The 19,167-nt window shown below is 37.1% G+C and overlaps 1 protein-coding gene across 6 annotated transcripts in view; it reads left to right on the forward strand.

Annotated features, from left to right (window-relative positions):
• WRN (WRN RecQ like helicase) overlaps window positions 1–19,167 on the forward strand; it is a 151,080-nt gene that overhangs the window by 72,127 nt on the left and 59,786 nt on the right. For all 6 annotated transcript variants that reach the window (XM_086703370.1, XM_086703371.1, XM_086703373.1 and 3 more), the window contains 3 exons: window positions 2,468–2,550; window positions 6,160–6,266; window positions 17,566–17,753. In XM_086703370.1, coding sequence (XP_086559496.1) covers window positions 2,468–2,550; window positions 6,160–6,266; window positions 17,566–17,753 — 378 coding nt within the window. The remainder of the gene's footprint in view (window positions 1–2,467; window positions 2,551–6,159; window positions 6,267–17,565; window positions 17,754–19,167) is intronic.

A 19,167-nucleotide genomic window follows, 5' to 3' on the forward strand; every position in this document is an offset into this window, starting at 1 on the left:
TTGTTTAACCATTCATTAATGGTGGACATTTAGGTTGTTTCCACTTCTGGCTGTTATGAATAATTGTACTACAAACATTAGTGTGTAAGTTTTTATATGAAGATTGTTTTCATGCTTTTGTGTATATGCCTATTAGTGGAATTGCTGGGTCATAGGTAATTCTATGTTGACTTTTTAAGAAACTGCCAGACTTTGTTGAGAGTGATTTGTACCATTTTATATTCCCACTAGCAAGGTCTGAGAGTTCTAATCCCTCCTCCTCTCTGCCATTGCTTGGTATGGCCAGTCTTGATTTTAACCATTCTAATAAGATCTCAATGTGTTTTTAATTTGCATTTCTTTAATGACTACTGAATTTGAACATCTTTTCATGTCCTTTTTGGCCATCTGTAGATCTTCTTTTAGAAAGCATCTATTCACATCTTTTGCCCATTCTTTATCGTTGTCTTTTCCCTTACTGAGTTTTGGTAATCATTTATTTATTCTGAATACAAATTCTTTATTTGGTATATGCTTTGCCAACATTTCTAGTTTGTGACTTCTCTTGTCATTCTCTGAACTGTTCTTTTGAAGAGCAGCAGTTTTTCATTTTGAAGTCCAGCCTGTCAATTTGTTCTTTTATGGATTTTGCTTTTGGTGTGGAATCTAAGAAGCCTTTGCCTAACTCAGGATCACAGAGACTTTCTTTTATATTTTCTCCTAAAAGTGTTACAGTTTTAAGTTTTACATTTAGGTCTATAACCCATTTAATGTAAATTTTGTGTATTGTACCAGTTACTGATTACAACTTATTTTCTCTTAAGGATATCCAGTTGGTTCCAGTTCTCTTTGTGGAAGATACTATCCTTTCTCTATTGAATTGCCTTTGTACCTTTGTCAAAAACAAAATGACTACATACATGTGGGTCTTTTGCTACAGTCTTTGTTCCATCAATCTGTTTGCCTATCTGGATTGGTGTCTTCATTACTGTAGCTTTGTAATAAGCCTTGAAATCAGGTAGTATAAGTCTTCTGATTTTGTTCTTTTATTTCAAAGTTTTTTGTCTTTTCTAGGTCCTTTGTATTTCCTTAAGTATTTCAGTATATGTGCTGCCAAAGTGAACATTCCATAAGTATTTCAAAATTACTTTTTCAACTCAAATGCCAGTGGAATTTGATTGGATTTACCTTCAATGTAGATTTGTGTTGAATTAGTTGTCTTTATAATTATTATTACTACATTACATTTAAGAAACTGAGGCACACTGAAGTTAAAATCACTTAGCTTGTAAGAAGTAGAATTGAGATTCAAACCTTGGGCAGGCTGACATCAGAACTTGTTATTTATACTGTTTTCCTATGTTAATTAGAATATTGAATTAATTTCATGAGATTAAAAGCATATCTATTTTGTTCCTAATTGTTTTGTTCCTAATTCCTAATAAAAGCACTATGCCTAGCACACAGTAGATGAAATATTTTAAAGTCTTTTTATATAGGAAATTAAGTTTTCGTTCTATTTAACTTTATGTCTTCACTTAGTAGAATGAAAAGGAGACTCTACATATTTTAAATGCCCTAGACCTAAACTTTATTACAAACATTGTTTAGTTAGGATTCTGTCTGCCCAGAATAGAAAAAAGTCAAGCTAGCTTAAGCAAATAATGAATTTTATATTAAGGATATAGGAATGTCTCATGGGTCACACTGAACACGAATTAGCCAGCCGTTAGGAAGAGACTTTGAATTGGGTATCAAAAATACAATAAGGCTTTTTTTTTATCCATGGCCTCTCTGTGTCTCCTCAATTCTTCTCTCAGAGGAGATAAGCATTTTCTGCTTTTCTAGTCATAAGGTAGAGAAGACTGCCCTGCAGCTCCTTTTTTTCACAAATTATAGGTCTTGTCATTTGCAGAGACTGACTGGTTGTTCCTGGTTGGAACTCCAAATTCTAGGACAGAGACCAGTTGATGTGACATTGATTCAGTGCTGAACTCTGGCCCAAGAAGATATGTTTAGGCAAGAGAGCAAAATACGTAGGAGAAACATGGGACTATGGATTTAATCATGGGGAGGGAGTCGGTGGTAGGATAATGGGTTGTACTTCTCCAAGAAGGAGGATGGTGTGTGGCTGGATTGCCAACACATAGAAGGTTTACCACAGGCTTAACTGTTTAACTCAAACACTATAGTTTTGGGGCTAAACTGCTGGAAATCAGGACCTGGCTTCTAATGTCACCTTAATGCTGAGGACTTCCTGAGTACTCTTTGCCACTGTTTATTTTGATGTGTTGAAGTAGAATCAGAGAACTAATACATGTGGATATATACACACACTTGTAATGTTCATTTAGTTTTGAGTGGTATAATGTATTATTTAAAAATTTATCAGGTATTATGGTTTTAAATTGTAATTCATTGGATGGTTGTTTTCTTTATTGTAGTATATTTCCTTTTCTATTTCTTTTTTTGTTTGTTTATTTTTCAGAGGCAAATATCGAATTGTGTATGTAACTCCAGAATTCTGTTCGGGTAACTTGAGCCTACTCCAGCAACTTGAGGCTAATATTGGTAAGTGGTATGATAGGATCTTTTTATAAGTGCTTATTTAATTGAGTTATCCTTTAAAGTTAAATATATGAATGGATATTGGATTTCACTTCTGTTAAAGTTTATTTCAAACATTATTTCCTCCAGGAAATCTCTGACTTTGCAACTTGGTGTCTTCCTTGTCTTATTCTAAGTACCTAAAATTCCTTCTGCCATAGACATTAGGCTCCTGTATTATAATTGCCTGTTTATAGATCTCTTTTCTTCTGCTAGACTATAAACATTTTGGGGGCAAAAATGCCCTAGCGCAGTGCCTGGCACACAGTAGGAATTTAAATGTATTGTTAGATAAATGTTGATTTTTAGATTCTGTGAAATTATAATTTCCTTTTTTTCATATTCTGAATCTGAATTAAATCAACATAGTTGTTCTCCACTCTTGTTCATGAGAATCACTTTTCAAACTTGAGAACAATGTAGTATCCTCCAAACCTGAAAATTCTGATTCAACATGCCTGTGGTGGGACCCTGGCCCCTGTGGTTTTTCATGAGTGATTCTGATTTGTAGTCAAGGTTGAAAACCACAGTAACTTTGATTATTTGCCACCAGCGAGTGTGATTTTAAAAAGTTAGATAGTAAGTCAGAGCTTATTTCCTAGAAAATGTAAATACAGAATTAGTCAACAGCTGGTGCCCTATTTTTTTTTTTTTTTTTGTACTTTAAAAATTTTTGTCTGCCTTTTTTTCCTTCTTGCTGGCTAGAATAAGCTATCCAAGAATTGCAATCATCGTGCAAACATTCAGCTCAACTAACCAGTCTTAGTTTTCTAATATTATTTGGTCTCACTGAATAATTATATATTAAAATAATTCTGGGTAGGTAAATTTTCAACATTGCAACATCTCATTTAATGGTTAGTAGCATATACTTCTAGGAATGCATTTAATAATTTTTGTAACAACTTAATGAAAACAAATTTGTGTCTTTTTAGTATGTATTAAATACCAACAAAAGAATGAGGGCAGAAGTTAACATTTGATTAAATACGTTATCAAAGATATTATCAGTATCATATTCCTTATTGGCATATTTTTGCCTTTCATGGAAGACAAATTTGGTGTGTCCTCTATCCAGTTGTGTGGAACTCTTAAGGATATTTCACTTCAGATTAAGCCTAAATACCCTAGGTGTAGGAATTTTATCGTTTTCTACCAAAAGCTGGATCTGTGTTCATGGGGAGCTGCATATGTTTTGTTCCATTTCAATATTTGCTTTGTTTCTGTGATGGAGTTAATTAGTTATTAGCTTAAAAATTTGCTTAGATCCTTTGACAACTAGTTCTGATTCTCTATTTTTATTTTTTTGTAATGGATTAAATTATGAACACTGCAGTCATTAGAGCAGAATACTCTGCATAGGATGGATGAAAATGCTCGTTTTGGTTGACTCTCAATGTTGAACAAAAGGGCATAAATTCTTTTTGAAAGATTTTTCTTTGGCTTTTGTTTGCAGGAAATTGTAAAATGCTTGCAAAAGTGAATCTGCTCAGAATTCTGTTTGTACAGTAGTCTGACATTTAGCTAATCAGATTTATGCTTTTTATGTTACATTATTTAAGTAGTATGCATGTGTAACAGAAGCAGCAAACATAATGTTATATGGAGACTCCTTAAAACCAAACACACTTGTAATTGTCTTTTGACTTTAGAAATAAGGCTTGAGTGACAGATAAGCAAAATGAAATATGTATAGGACTTGGGCAGACACTTGGACTTGCAAATTTAAAGTAAAAATCGTTGGGGCGCCTGGATGGCTCAGTCAGTCAAGTGTCTGACTCTTGGTTTTGGCTCAGGTCATGATCTCATGGGCTGTGAGTTTGAGCCCCACATCGTGCTCAGCACTGCTGGTGTGGAGCCTGTTTGGGATTGTGTGTCCCTCTCTGTGACTCTCTCTCTCTCTCTCTCTCTCAAAAATAAATAAACAAACATTAAAAAATATAAAGTTAAAGTTAGCAAAAGCTTGGTAAAACTGATGGTAAGGGACAAAGTTCAGCTCCATGAAGAGGTATTTAGTCAAATTTATAATTTTTTTTTCAAACCTATAATTTTAAGGAAGGTTTTAAAAGAGGAGCCATCATGTTTATTTTAACCTATTTCATTTAAAATCTGGGTCATTTAGTTTCTAAAGCCCAAATTAGTGGTAACATTGAATTTTTCCCAGTTACACAGTAGCAGCCAGAGAATTTTGATACTAATCAACCTGTATTCATATTTAGTAGGTTTACTGTTTTGCTTTCTCTTTCATCTCTGTTGTTATTTGGTAATCTCACTGAATTATAATTGTTTATTTGCTGGTCTGTCTCCTCGGGTGGAATCGTGAGCTTCTCAAGGTTACAGAGTACATTTTATTGATCTTTTCCTAGAAGAGTGTTTGGATCAGAGTGGGCATTTAATAACTGTAATAGTTTAGTGTTCTGTTTTTGTTTTTTTTTTAATTCGGCTTTTATGCCAGGCCCTGTCTTAGCATTTTAAGTGAATGATCTAATTTAATCTTCAGAGTAAGTAAAAAATGTTAAGTACTATTATTTTCTACCTTTTATTTGTGGGAAATTGACCATCGGAAACTTAAGTAGCTTGTCTAAGTTAATACAAATGTTAGTGCTGGAGCCAGGTTCTGCATCCAGGTAGTCTGACTCTAGAACACATATTTGTAATTGCCCTCCTAATGGCAGAAAATGATTAATACTCAAATAAGTATCAAGTGGTGATCATCTCCATTGAAGGACAAAATTATTTTTGTCTTAAGTATTAATTTGGTAATGGAAGGCGAAAGCACTACTGTCATTACTTTGAAATATCTAAAGACATTTTAATGGATGGTTACACAATAAAGCCTGTTCTGAAATGTATTAGTATACACTATTGATTCTGTTTCAATGTGGGTGTGTGGTGGGGGGCAGAGTGGAGGGGTTGCTAGGGAAGGAAAGAACAAATTACGTTCCTTTTTACCTGCATGGTACATACCGAGATTTAGTTCTTACCATCTTACAATAGAAAATGTGGATGTCATCCTGTCTTCCAATATTGGCATTTCAGAGGAACTCTCTGCAGTATGATATGTGATCAGTCATGGACAATGATGTGCTTCATCTCAGTAGGAATGTGCTCTTTCTGTCTCTTTTGATAGCTAATCGATAAGATAAAATTGAAAGTATTACCAAAGAGAGAGAGAGAAAGAAAAGCAGCTCTTCTTTTTTAAGACAGTATCATTGCAAGTGGTTCATGAGTGATAGTTTTGAGGACAAACTAATAGTAAGTAATTCATTTCTTTGAGGAATAATGATGAAAGCTGAAATCTAATAAATAATGTTGTTTGAATCAGTGTTTCCTTCTTTTATCCATGTGCCTTTATCCATGTTTCTCCCATCCTCTGTTTCATAATGATTTTTGGTGTTACCTGATGTTGTTTATGCTTATATTTTTATATGAACCAAATACTTTGATTTGAGTTATTTATTTTCCTTTCTGTGATATTTATATATTTGAAGTAAAGGTGATAATTGATTTAGATGAATTTATTGCTTCTTTTTAAACTTTATTTTCCCCATTTTTATATTTTTCACTTTATAGGTATTACACTTATTGCTGTGGATGAGGCTCACTGTATTTCTGAATGGGGACATGATTTCAGGAATTCATTCAGGACTTTGGGCTCCCTAAAGAAAGCACTCCCCACGGTAAACTTGCCTAAAGTGCGGTGTCTTGAAATGACGTTCTTAACAAAGGAGAGTCCAGGATTGGGGAATTGTTATTAGGCTGAGGGCTTCTCTATGAAGGGCAAATGGATGGTGTAAGCAGAGGAAAGATTTTTAAAAAATTCTGACTTTGACTTTCTTCTAAGGTTGGCATATAATTTATTGAGGTATACCACAAAGCAGAGATTGGTATACTTTTACTGAAAGAACCAGATAATAAATATTTTAGGCTTTATGGGCCATGTATGGTCTTTGTCCATATTTTTCTTTGTTTTTTTTCACAACCGTTTAAAAATGTAAAAACTGGGTCACCTGAGTGTCTCAGTAGGTTAAGTGTTTGACTTTTGCTCAGGTCATGATCTCTCAGTTCGTGAGTTCGAGCCCTGCACTGTCATTGCAGAGCTTGCTTGGAATTCTCTCTCTCTCTCTCTCTCTCTCTCTCTCTCTCTCTCTCTGTCCCTCCTACCCCTCTCTCAAAACAAATAAATAAAGTTTAAACAGATGTAAAAATTATTTTCTTGTGGGCCATAACAAGGCTATGGGCCATATTTGACCTGTAGAACATAGACACTACTTAAAAAAAATTTTTTTTAACATGTATTCATTTTTAAGAGATAGAGCGCATGAGTGGGGGAGGGCAGAGAGTGAGGGAGCCACAGAACCTGAAGCAGGTTCCAGGCTCTGAGCTGTCAGCACAGAGCCCAATCCTGGGCTTGAACCCACGAACTGTGAGATCGTGAGCTGAGCTGAAGTCAGACACTTAACCAACTGAGTCACCCAGGTGCCCCGACAGACACTACTTGAGAACATGTTTAGGTCTCCCATGCTGTCTCAATGAGGTATTATGCAATGTCCTTTTCCTCTAGGATGCTGTGAAAGCATGGTTATCTTTTCTTGCATCATATTGAAAACCTGAAAAATGGGGCGCCTGGGTGGCGCAGTCGGTTAAGCGTCCGACTTCAGCCAGGTCACGATCTCGCGGTCTGTGAGTTCGAGCCCCGCGTCGGGCTCTGGGCTGACGGCTCAGAGCCTGGAGCCTGTTTCCGATTCTGTGTCTCCCTCTCTCTCTGCCCCTCGCCCGTTCATGCTCTCTCTCTGTCCCAAAAATAAATAAACGTTGAAAAAAAAAATTAAAAAAAAAAAAAAAAAGAAAACCTGAAAAATGAACTAAAGAGGTTTTAATAAAGTTTTTAGTATTAGAACTCCACTTCTTCCCTAATTATAAAGAAGAGCAAATTTCTAAATAAGTACATGAATGGCATGTTTTATATGAATTGCTTGAAAACTGAAAGTAATGGCAACAGTTTATTTTTTATATTAAAGAATTATGGATTCACAGGCAGTTGTAAAAAAAAAAAAATGTACAATGGGGGTCTGTGTACCTTTCACACAATGTCCCCAATGGTAACATCTTGCATAGCTGTAGTACAATGTCAAAACTAGTTAGTCTCCACAGTTTATACTTACTTCACTGGTTTTATAAGTACGTGTGTGTGTGTGTGTGTGTGTGTGTGTGTGTGTATTGTTCTGTACAATTTTATCCCATATGTAGATTTGTAAAACTATCCCGGCAATCAAGATACAGAACTGCTTCATTAACACAAGCCTCCTGAAGCTGTTCTTTTCCAGCCATCCCCCCCATCCCCCCCCAACCCTAACTTCTGGTGACCACTCATCTGGTCTCCATCTTTATAAGTTTATTTTGAGAATGTTCTGTAAATGGAATCGTACAGTCTGTCACCTATTTTGTCTTTTTCCACTCAGCATAATTCCCTTGAGATCCACCCAAGTTGGTGTGTAAATCAAAAGTTCCGTTTTATTGCTGCATAGTATTCTATTGTGTGGCTGTACCACAGTTAGTTTAACCATTTGCCTGTTGAAGAACGTTTGTGTTGTTTCCAGTTTTTGCCTTTTACGAATAGTGCTGCTGTGACATTTGTGTACAACCCAGAAGTCCTTCATTTGGCAAGTGTGTAAACAAACTGTGACCATAAGTTTTTATTTCTTTAGGGCAGATGCCCAGGAATGCAGTTGCTGGTCCTATAGTAAGTGCATGTGTAGGGTTTTTTTTTTTTTTTTTTTATGTTTATTTATTTTTGAGAGAGAGAGCATGAGCAGAGGAGGTGCAGGGAGAGAGGGAGACACAGAATCCAAAGCAGGTTCCAGGCTCTGAGCTGTCAGCACAGAGCTGGACACACGGCTCAAACTCACGGACCGCAAGATCATGACCTGAGTGGAAGTTGGGCACTCAACCAACTGAGCCACCCAGGTGCCCCATATGTAGTTTTTTAAGGAACTGCCAAACTGTTTTCCAGAGTGGCTTTACCATTTTACATTCCTGCCAGCAGTGTTTGAGTGACTCAGTTTCTCTCCATCCTTGCCAGCATTTGGTGTTAGCCATTTTTTTTTAATGTTCATTTATTTTTGAGAGAGAGAGAGAGGGAGAGAGAGAGAGGGATGAAGTGTTGGAGTGAAATGGAGGAGAGCAGAGAGAGAGGGAGACACAGAATCTGAAGCAGCCTCCAGGCTCCAGGCTCCAAGCTGTCAGCCCAGAGCCCAATGCAGGGCTCAAACTCATGAACCACGAGATCATGACCTGAGCCGAAGTTGGACGCTTAACTGACTGAGCCACCCAGTTGCCTCTGTGTTAGCCATTAAATACAGTTTTTTAAAAAATCTTATTTTAGAGAGAGAGAGCATGAGCAGGAAGAGAGGCTGAGGGGGAGAGAGAGAGAGAATCTTAAGCAGGCTTCATAACCAGTACAGAGTCCCACCTGGATCTTGATCCCATGACCCTGGGATCATGACCTGAGCTGAAAGCAAGAGTCAGACACTCAACTGGCTGAGCCACCCAGGCACCCCATATATGGTTAACCATTTTGATAAGTGTGGAGGATTAGCCTGTTGTGTTTTTAATTTGCATTTCTTTAATGGCTGATGATGACATCTTATATACTAATTGCCTCTTTTGTGAAATGCCTGAATTAATTGGATTTGTCTATTTATTTATGTATTTATTTTTACTATTGAAAGTGTTTTATTGTAGATAGGTATGAATCCTTGGTCAGATACATGGTTTGTAAATATTTTCTTCCAATTTGTAGCTGTTTTTTCATTTTCTTCAAAGTGTTTTTCACATGGCAAACATTTTTAGTTGTGATAAAGTCCAGTTCATCAGTTTTTTCTTTCATTGTGCTCTCCACCTAACCCTAGATCCTGAAGATTTCAAGTCCATGATGCATTTTGAGTTATATTTCGTGTAATGTGTGAGGTTTAGATTGAGGTTCATTTTTTTGCCTGTAGATGTCTATCTAGTTGCTTGAAACCAGTTGTTGAAATGTCTGTCTGTCCCTCTTCTATTGAACAGCTTCTGACACTTTGTTAAAAATCATTTGGGTATATTTGGATGAATCTATTTCTGGGTTCTCTAGTCTACTGTATTAATTTTGAATGAATAAACAAGGTCGACTTATGTTTAGGTTTGCCACATAGTAGTGAAGCTATCACGTATGTCGTCAGAGTCCAAGATTTAACAGTTGTGTGACTAAACTTAGAAAAACAGAGATCGTAAAGAAAGAAAGAAAGAAAGAAAGAAAGAAAGAAAGAAAGAAAGAAAGAAAGACCGAGATTGTTTGTTATTCTTTTGGTAGAGTGTAGTTCATTTCCATTGCATATTAATTATGCTTCTAGGTAGCAAAATTTTTTTTTAACGTTTATTTTTGAGAGAGAATGAGCAGGGGAGGAGCAGAGAGAGAGGGAGACAAGAATCTGAAGCAGGCTCCAGGTTCTGAGCTGTTAGCACAGAGCCCAACATGGGGCTCAAATTCATGAACTGTGAGATCATGACCTGAGCTGAAGTTGTACACTTAATCAACTGAAGCACTCAGGCGCCCCTCGGTAGCAAAATTGAGAGCTTCTTTTTGTTAGCTCTTCTCATAAAAATTTGGTTAGAACAGACATTAAAATAAAATAAAATAAAATAAAATAAAATAAAATAAAATAAAGTAAAAACAAGAAAAAAACTTGAATGTACCAGTTACAAGTATATACTGAGAGAGAATCAAACTAGCCTGAATTGAGCTCCAACTATGGGACTGGCCCTGGGGTCGATGCTTTCGTCTTGGTTAAGCCTCACAACAAGCCAGCAAGATTATTATCTTGATTACCTTCTTGAAACAGTTTTTCACCTGTCACCAAGTTAGCAGATTCTCCTGGTTCTCTTCCTTCCTTCCTGTCTCTTCATACTCTGCTTGTTTCATCTAAGCTCCCTGCACTTTTAACATTGGCCTGCCTGAAACCTTAGTCCTTGGACTTAATTCTCCTCCTTATTTGCACTTGCCCACCTAGGTCATTTGATCTAACATACGGCTTTAAATACCATCTATATGTTGACAACTCCCAAATTTATATCCCCCGACTCCATTAATACCAGCAAGGTGTGAGTGATCCAGTTTCTTTGCCTCCTTGCTAGCATTTGGTATTATCACTATTTTTTATTGTAACCATTTTATAAAATACACACACACACACACACACACACACACACACACACACACACTTATTTAAATGTAACTGCCTACTCAACATCTCTCTACTTAGATACTTAATAGACATTTCAAACTTCCTCTTGAGAGAGAGAGGTAGAGAGCAAGCATGGGCAGAGAAAGAGAGGGAGACAGAATCCCAAGCAGGCTTCACAGTGTCAGCACAGAGCCTGTTGTGGGACTCGAACTCCCCAACTGTGAGACTGTGACCTAAGCTGAAACCAAGAGTCAGATACGTGACTGACCCACGCATGCACCCCTCCCCCATGTCATTTAATAGCAGCCTATCCTTCTGGTGCTCAGGCCAAAAATTTTCAACTCTTCGAGGTTTCTGGGTGGCTCAATCAGTTAAGCGTCCAACTCTTGATTTCCGCTCAGGTCATGATCCATGGTTCCTGAGATAGAGCCCTGAATTGGGCTTCTCACTGGCAGTGCAGAGCCTGCTTGGAATTCTCTTCCTCTTTTCTCTCTCTCTCTCTCTCTCTCTCTCTCTCTCTTTCTCTGCCCTTCCCTCACTCTCTCTCAAAATAAATAAACTTAAAAAAATTTTTCAACTCTTCCTTTTTTCTCATACTCTACCTCCCCCATGTTTATGTATTTATTTTAAACATTTTTATTTATTTATTTTTGAGAGGCGGTGGGCCAGAGGGGGGCGGGTGCAGAAAGAGAGAGGGAGAGAGAGGATCCCAAGAGAGAGGATTTGTTAGGACAGAGCTCAACTCGGAGCTTGAACTCATGACCTGAGCTGAAATCAAAAGTCAGGTGCTTAACCCACTGAGCCACTTGGACGCCCCTCCACCCATTTAAACAGTGAGGAAATCTCATGAGATCTTCAGGATATGTACAGAATCTAATAATTTCTGTCTTGATCTCTGTCACCGCCCTGGTACCAGCCACCATCTCCATCTCCCTGCAGCAGTAGCCTCCTCGTTGGTCTTCCTCGTTCCACTCTTTCCCTCTTTCAGTCTATTAACCCAGCATCTAGAGTGATCCTTTTAGAATAAGTCAGATAGGTTATGTCTTCTGCTGAAAATCCTCTAGCAGTGGACCTTTTCTCTCTAAATAATGACAGAACTCACTACCATGTCTTATGTGGTCTGGTCTTTCATCTTGTCTTTGACTTGATTCTCTACTCGTCTCCTCATTTGCTGCATCCTGACCACATTCTCTTTGATATTCTTCAACGGAGCATGCTCTCGCGATAGGGCTTTGTTCCTGCTCTTCCCTCTCCCTGAATACTCTTCACCCAGATAATTCACATGCGGTGATCCCTTACTTCTCTCAGGTCTTTGCTGAAATACTACTTTTTCGTTTAGGCCTCCTGGGCCACCATATTAAATTTTTAAATCAATTCCTCCCTCCAACATTTCAATATTCCTCCTATTCCTTTGCTATTTTTTAAAAGCACTTACCACTGTTTAAGTTACTGTGTTACATTTTGTCTATTGTCTGTGAGTCCCCACTAGGATATTCTCTGGGGACAGGCTGTTGATAATCTTGCTCGTATCATCAAGAATAGGACTGGGCACATAGTGGATGCTCCATAAAATACTTGGTTAAATGAATAAATGAATTCTGATGAGAAAGCCAAGAATCAGAGAAGTCCCCTTCCCACGTGGATAGTGGTGGAGTTGGGCCGTAGTTTCACAGTGGGACACTGCTAGTTTCTCAAACAAGTGATTTGAAAGAAGTAAAAAAACCATAGGTATAGTTTCTGCTCTGAAGTAGCTCATAGTCCAATAAAGGAGTTTAGATCTGTACCTATAAAAGTAGAAACAATAGTACCAAACAGTAAATGGTGTGTGGAACAGTACAAATATTAATAGAATAAATATAGAATTAGTTTAGATTAATAATAGACTAATAATAGATTAATATAGAATTAATATAGAATTCTATAGAATAGAATTAATACAATAGAAATATTAGCAGTGTTAATAGTAGTTAGTAGTATAATAGAGGAAAAAGATATATGTGTGGTAAAAGTCAGTGGGTTCAGTGTGCCTCAAGGTCTGCTTTCCATTAATTTAGAATGGTTTAAAGTAAGCTTTTGGAAAATAGGAAGATTGCTTTCTGTAATCCTTTCCCAGGCCTTTGATTCCAAAAGGATTGTGTTAGAGGAGTTTTAAGTATTTTATGCAGTTCTTAAACACTTTTCAGTGGTGAGTTAAATCTTTTATTATATCTGGCTGTGGACTCCATTGGATCATTTTCATTTCTTGTGATGGTTCAGTATAGCACAGAGTGTTTGTCAAGCAATGGCTGAGAAAACCTTTCCCCCTAGTGTTTTCACAAATCCTGCTGATTAGCTAGGTGGCGAGAAATGCCACCTGGTGGTTGTAGGACTCTCATTTTCCTCACGGTTGTCTGTGCTTTTCTCCTCTTTCTAGTTACAGTCACACTGGGACAGCTGATGCAGCTTCACACCATATGATTTCAATGAGTTTAAAAATAGCAAAGAACTCACTAAACCACTTGGCATAAAGATTCCCATGTGGAGAGAATGAGACAAAGTGAGTCTCAGAAAGAGCAACCAGGCAGAAAGCTATACACCAGTCTTAACATTCTCTAAGATTCAAGGAGAAGGAACCGTGAGATCCGTGAGACATGTTGATTCTTTCCATTCCTCCCTCCCCCAGCCTTTCCCAAAGATGGCATGCAGGCACTCAGTAATTACTTGGACTGAGTGAATGGCTGCATGAATGAAGCATGATATTATGCAGTACCAAGTGAGAATTAGCAACACGACCCAAATTTAGAAGCAGATGGAATAGTCATACTTCTCTGAATCTGTAGGTGCTATACCATTGAAGTCTAGGACTGAATCATTCCTAAACATATAGTCATAAGATTAACTTACATTTTTTGCCTGTTTTAACAAAACCTGGTACTTATTTCCAAAGAAGCCAAATTTTCCAACTTAAAGAGTAAGAGTTTTCATGAATTAAGAACTTGATATGACTAGGTGACACCATAATTTATTGCCTAAATCAGTTTGCTTTGGAATGTTAGAGATTACAAGCTATTAATATTTATGCTGTGAAGACAGCATAAACCAGAGTGTCCCTGGAAACCAGGATGTGTGATCACCTGTCTCATAACCAGCCTGTGTGCTATTTCCAGGCTTCACTCTCATTTATAAATTTTAAACATCATAAGGTACCACAGACTTCTAAGAGAACAGATTCTATTCATTTCTGAAGTGGAAGGAAATAACTATTTTCTTTTAATTTAATGTATTCCAGGGACACCTGGGTTGCTCAGTTGGTTGAGCGTCCGACTTTGGCTCGGATCATGATCTCACAGCTTAGGGGTTGGAGCCCCACATTGGGCTCTGTGCTGACAGCTCAGAGCCTGGAGCCTGCTTCGGATTCTGTGTCTCCTTCTCTGCTTCTCCCCTGCTCGTGCACTAGCTCTCTCTCTCTCTCTCTCTCTCTCAAAAATAAATATTAAAAAATTTTTAAAAATTAATATATTCCATTACTTCTATTTTCTAGTTGTGGAAGCAGCATTCTTAACTGTGACTGGCTTTCTAGAGTGCTTGAGGCAAAAGAGTGCATTTACGGTGATTTTTTATCATTAGCGGGTCGCTGGCATAGGGCATTTCTAGTGGCAACATGGGAATTTTGAGTTAGAAGAGAGTCTAACATTGTGGAGCCCAGTACATATCATATTTTAGAGAAAAAAAACCGAGGCCAAGAGAAGCCCTCGCCGAAGTCAGTGGCAAATCTTGGATTAGCGCCTAGGGCTCTGGAGTTCTTGTATAGAATTCTTTCCCATTATGCGATGACAACATCAGTAATGGCTGAAACTTTTCGGGTGCTTACTGTGTACCGTGCATTATGTGCAGCACATTACATGTCCTGTTGTCCTCTGGTCTTCACAGTGACTTTATGAGATTGCTGTTATTGTTGCCATTTTGTAGATGAGGAAACCAAAGTTTAGAGAGTGAAATAAACAGCTCAAAATCTCACACCTCGTTAGTGACAAAAAAGACAGGATTTGAACTCGGGCAACTGACTACACCAGATATTTTTCACTACCATGCTGCTCTTTTGCCTGACTTTTCTATTAACTTCTTCAAGAGGTGTCCTGTTCCATTGCTTAATTTCTTATTTTCAGAAATGCATTGCCTATTCACTCATACATTATACTGTTTAGAAAAACAGACCATACCCACTTATTCTTTGTATCCTGAAAACATCTGTCTTTCTCTGTATATGTAGTTAAGCAACAAGTATTTTCTTAGTGCATTTATGAATTGTTTGAATAAAGCACTTAAATTGATGAAAATGCTTTGTTGTTGTAAGGGTGAGAAGACATTCCTCAGGGCACCTGGGTGGCTCAGTCGATTAAGCATCAGACTTCAGCTCAGTTTGTGAGTTCAAGCCCCGTATTGGGCTCTGTGCTGATAGCCCTCACTCACTCACACTCTGTCTCTTTCTCTCAAAAAAAAAATAAGTAAACATTAAAAAAAAAAAGTGAGAATGTACATGTCCTAGGAGCTTCTAATGTTTGAACTTCCCATATATATGTATATATATTCTCTAAGCTTGGTTAGAGAAACTAAATTCTTTATAAATTGGCCTATTCATTTATAAGTTGTTATAGATGGCACTCTCTAACTTCAGAGAACAGTCTGATTATAAGCCAAAACTCAAGGAAGTTAATTTGGGGGTTAATTTTTAAATAATTTAATTAAAAATTTTAAATTTAATTAAAACATTTAATGATATTTAACACATTTAGGGGCACCTGAGTGCTCAGTTGGTTAAACATCCAACTCTTGATATCAGCTCGGCCCCATAATCTTGCGATTTGTGGGTTCGAGCCCCATGTTGGACTCTGTGCTGGCAGCATGGAGCCTGCTTGGGATTCTCTCCCCCCACCCCCCACCCCCCTCTGCTCGAGAGAGAGGTTGCTCTCAATCTCTCTTTCTCTCTCTCAAAATAAATAAATAAACATTAAAAAATACTTAACACATTTAAATAATTTCATAGAATTTAAGTATAGAGAATGCAAAAATGCAAATAACTGGGTCACACTGGTTGTGGTCTCTTTTTTTTTTTCCATTAAAAAAAACTACTTCCAGACTTCATTTTTTTATATGAGCTTTGAGATAATTAAAAAAAATTTTTTTATAATGCTTATTTATTTTTGAGAGAGAGAGTGCAAGCTGGGGAGAGGCAGAAAGAGGGAGACACAGAAACAGCATCAGGCTCCAGGCTCGGAGCTGTCAGTAGAGAGCCCAACGCAGGGCTTGAACCCACAAACCGCAAGATCATGACCTGAGCCCTAGTCGAATGCTTTAACCACCTGAGCCACTCAGGTGCCCCGAAATAATTTTTAATTCAGTAAAACTATATTGATTGTAAAAGTACTTTGTAGTGTTTAGTAAATTGTATCTTGTTTTCCAAATTCTATAATTGCTTTTTTACAAATTGCCCATAAACTTTCACTTACATGAGGATGCTTGCTTAAACTGATTTGTGAGTTACATGCAGGGCATCTAAAGAGCTATTTTCTGAGGATATCATTTATTTTGTTTGTAAGAGACCACAAAAAGTATTTTTAGAAAGTTGTATTCTTGGATATAGAACAGCTTAATGATTTAGGAAGAACTTGAAGACCTACTCCATTTTTTTCTGAATATAAAATAATAGCATAATTAATTATAGCTCCCTGTGATAATAGGGACAAAAATATTGAATATAGTTTCATGGGAGGTATATTGTTATCCTACTTTAGAATTTCTGAAAGATTACATGTTCATGTTTTTCTTAGTACCTTGCATGTCTCCTGTTTTGGCTGCTGACCTTATAAGTTAGGTCTTTTCTATACTAAAAATAGAACATGAGTTGGTTGCTCAAGGAACCAATTAATAATAGATGTTTCATTTTATGTACTCCTCTTATGTATTGTATGTAATCATTAACTTAGTGAACTGGAGAGAGGTTATCCAGGTCATTAAGAGCTGTGTTTCTAGATCTGAGAAGCCATAAACCGATATATACAATATAGGAGACAAAAAAAAAAAAAAAGACTTACTGCTTTGTATAGTTAGATTTTCAGTGAATGAAAGGGTTTATGATTTGTGAATCACAGATTAATAAAAAATAAGGTATGACATATGACTTATACCAGCACTATTATAAATATAATAAATGTTTACAAAATAATAAATGAAGAGTTAGATAGCTAATAAGTAGGTAGATTGTATTGAAAAATTGTATGGATTTAGTGTTTTATTTAAGTGATTTATGATTTTTTTAAGATTTTTTTAATGTTTATTTTGAGAGAGTGAGTTCGTGTATGCACACAAGTGAGGGAGGTGTGTGAGAGAGAGAGAGAAATGGTGGTGGGAGAGGGAGAGAGAGAAAGAGAGAGAGAATCCCAAGCAGGCTCCTCACTGTCAATGCAGAGCCTGATGCAGGGCTTGATCTCACAAATGGTGAGATCATGACCTGAGCCAATGTCAAGAGACAGATACTTAACCAACTGAGCCACCTAGGTGCCCCAAATGATTTCTGATTTTTAAAAAGTAAATGTATGATGAAGGCTGAGAAACAAGTAAGTAGGAAGTTTTCTTTTTCTTCTTTGAAAAAGTAATTTTAAAGTTATATTTTTAACATTGTTCCTCATATAATTGTTGTCCAGTCTCTATGTAAGAAGGTGGTAGAAATGTTAGGAAGTAATGAGTGCTCTCCTTTCTGACAAATCAGTTTTATTTCATTTAGGTTCCAATTGTTGCAGTCACTGCTACTGCAAGTTCTTCAATCCGGGAAGACATTATACACTGCTTAAAACTGAAGAATCCTCAGATTACCTGTACTGGTTTTGATCGACCAAACTTGTATTTGGAAGTTGGACGAAAATCAGGAAACATCCTTCAGGATCTAAAGCAATTTCTTGTCCAAAAGACAAGGTGAAGAATTCATGGTTGATAAATTTTGGTGAACTATTTCCTTCTTAAATTTTTGTTTTATTTATTTATTTTTTACTATTTTCTTCTAATTCATATTTAACATATTTCAAGTTCTACTTAGCTTTGATTCAAGTCAAGTGTGATGTCATATTAACAAGACAGTGACTGAGTAAATAGCCTATTTCTGAAGTCAGAAACTAATTCATCTGGTATTTTTCTACTTAATTTTACTTGAACAGGATATATGCTCTTTTTTTTTTTTTTTTAACTAAACTTTACACCCAATGTGGGGCTTGAACCAATGATCCTGAGATCATGAGTCACATGTTCTACTGACTGAACCAGCCAGACACACCGATACTCTTAATAATTGATAAGTAAACAACAAAAATAACTGAGTCTTTTATCTGAATTCTATCTAGTTTGCTAATTATGTGACTAATTGAGTATTAGGGAATTTTATTTATTTATTAAACAAAATTTTTTTAATGTTTATTAATTTTTGAGAGAGAGAGTGTGCAGGGGAGGGGCAGACACACACACACACACAGAATCTGAGCTGTCAGCACAGAGCCTGATTTGGGCCTTGAACCCACAAACCGTGAGATCATGACCTGAGCAGAAGTCGGACACTCAACCTACGGAGCCACCCAGGCACCATGAGTATTAGGGAATTTTAAAAGCCATCTTATTGATAAGTACTTTTGAGCCCTTACTATGTGCCAAGGACTCTCGTAGGTGCTTTATGTAAATGATGTAGTAATCCTTGTAACTGCTCAATAAGCTACATATTATTTTCATTTTACTGATGAAGAAACTGTCACTAGTACTTTGTCCTGTTTGTTTTGTTTGGAGGCATTTTATATATATGCTAAGAAGCTTTCCTTTGCCTTATTTCCCTGATCTGTCTCGTTGGTGAAAATCTTATAACTGTCATGTTATGAAATGTGTTAAGTCAGAATTCATGAAAATAATGTTTGTCCTACCAACACAAAGATGAAACAAATCTAGGCAAATAGAGTTTAAAGAACATCATTAGTTTCTTCCTTAAGGACTACTGGGGTCCTTTAGGATGAGTTTTAATGTAGGATTTGTTATTGGCTGGATTGTACTACATTTAGATTAAAACAAGAAAGTAATGGGGACGCCTGTCTGGCTCTGTCAGTAGAGCATGCAGTTCTTGATCTCAGGGTTGTGAGTTCGAGCCCCACATTAGGTGTAGAGATTTCTTAAAAATAAAATATTTTTAGGGGCGCCTGGGTGGCGCAGTCGGTTAAGCGTCCGACTTCAGCCAGGTCACGATCTCGCGGTCCGGGAGTTCGAGCCCCGCGTCGGGCTCTGGGCTGATGGCTCAGAGCCTGGAGCCTGTTTCCGATTCTGTGTCTCCCTCTCTCTCTGCCCCTCCCCCGTTCAT

Source organism: Puma concolor, chromosome B1 (assembly GCF_028749965.1).
Source record: "Puma concolor isolate L17-30 chromosome B1, mPumCon1.1.hap2, whole genome shotgun sequence".
Taxonomy (NCBI): Eukaryota; Metazoa; Chordata; class Mammalia; order Carnivora; family Felidae; genus Puma; species Puma concolor.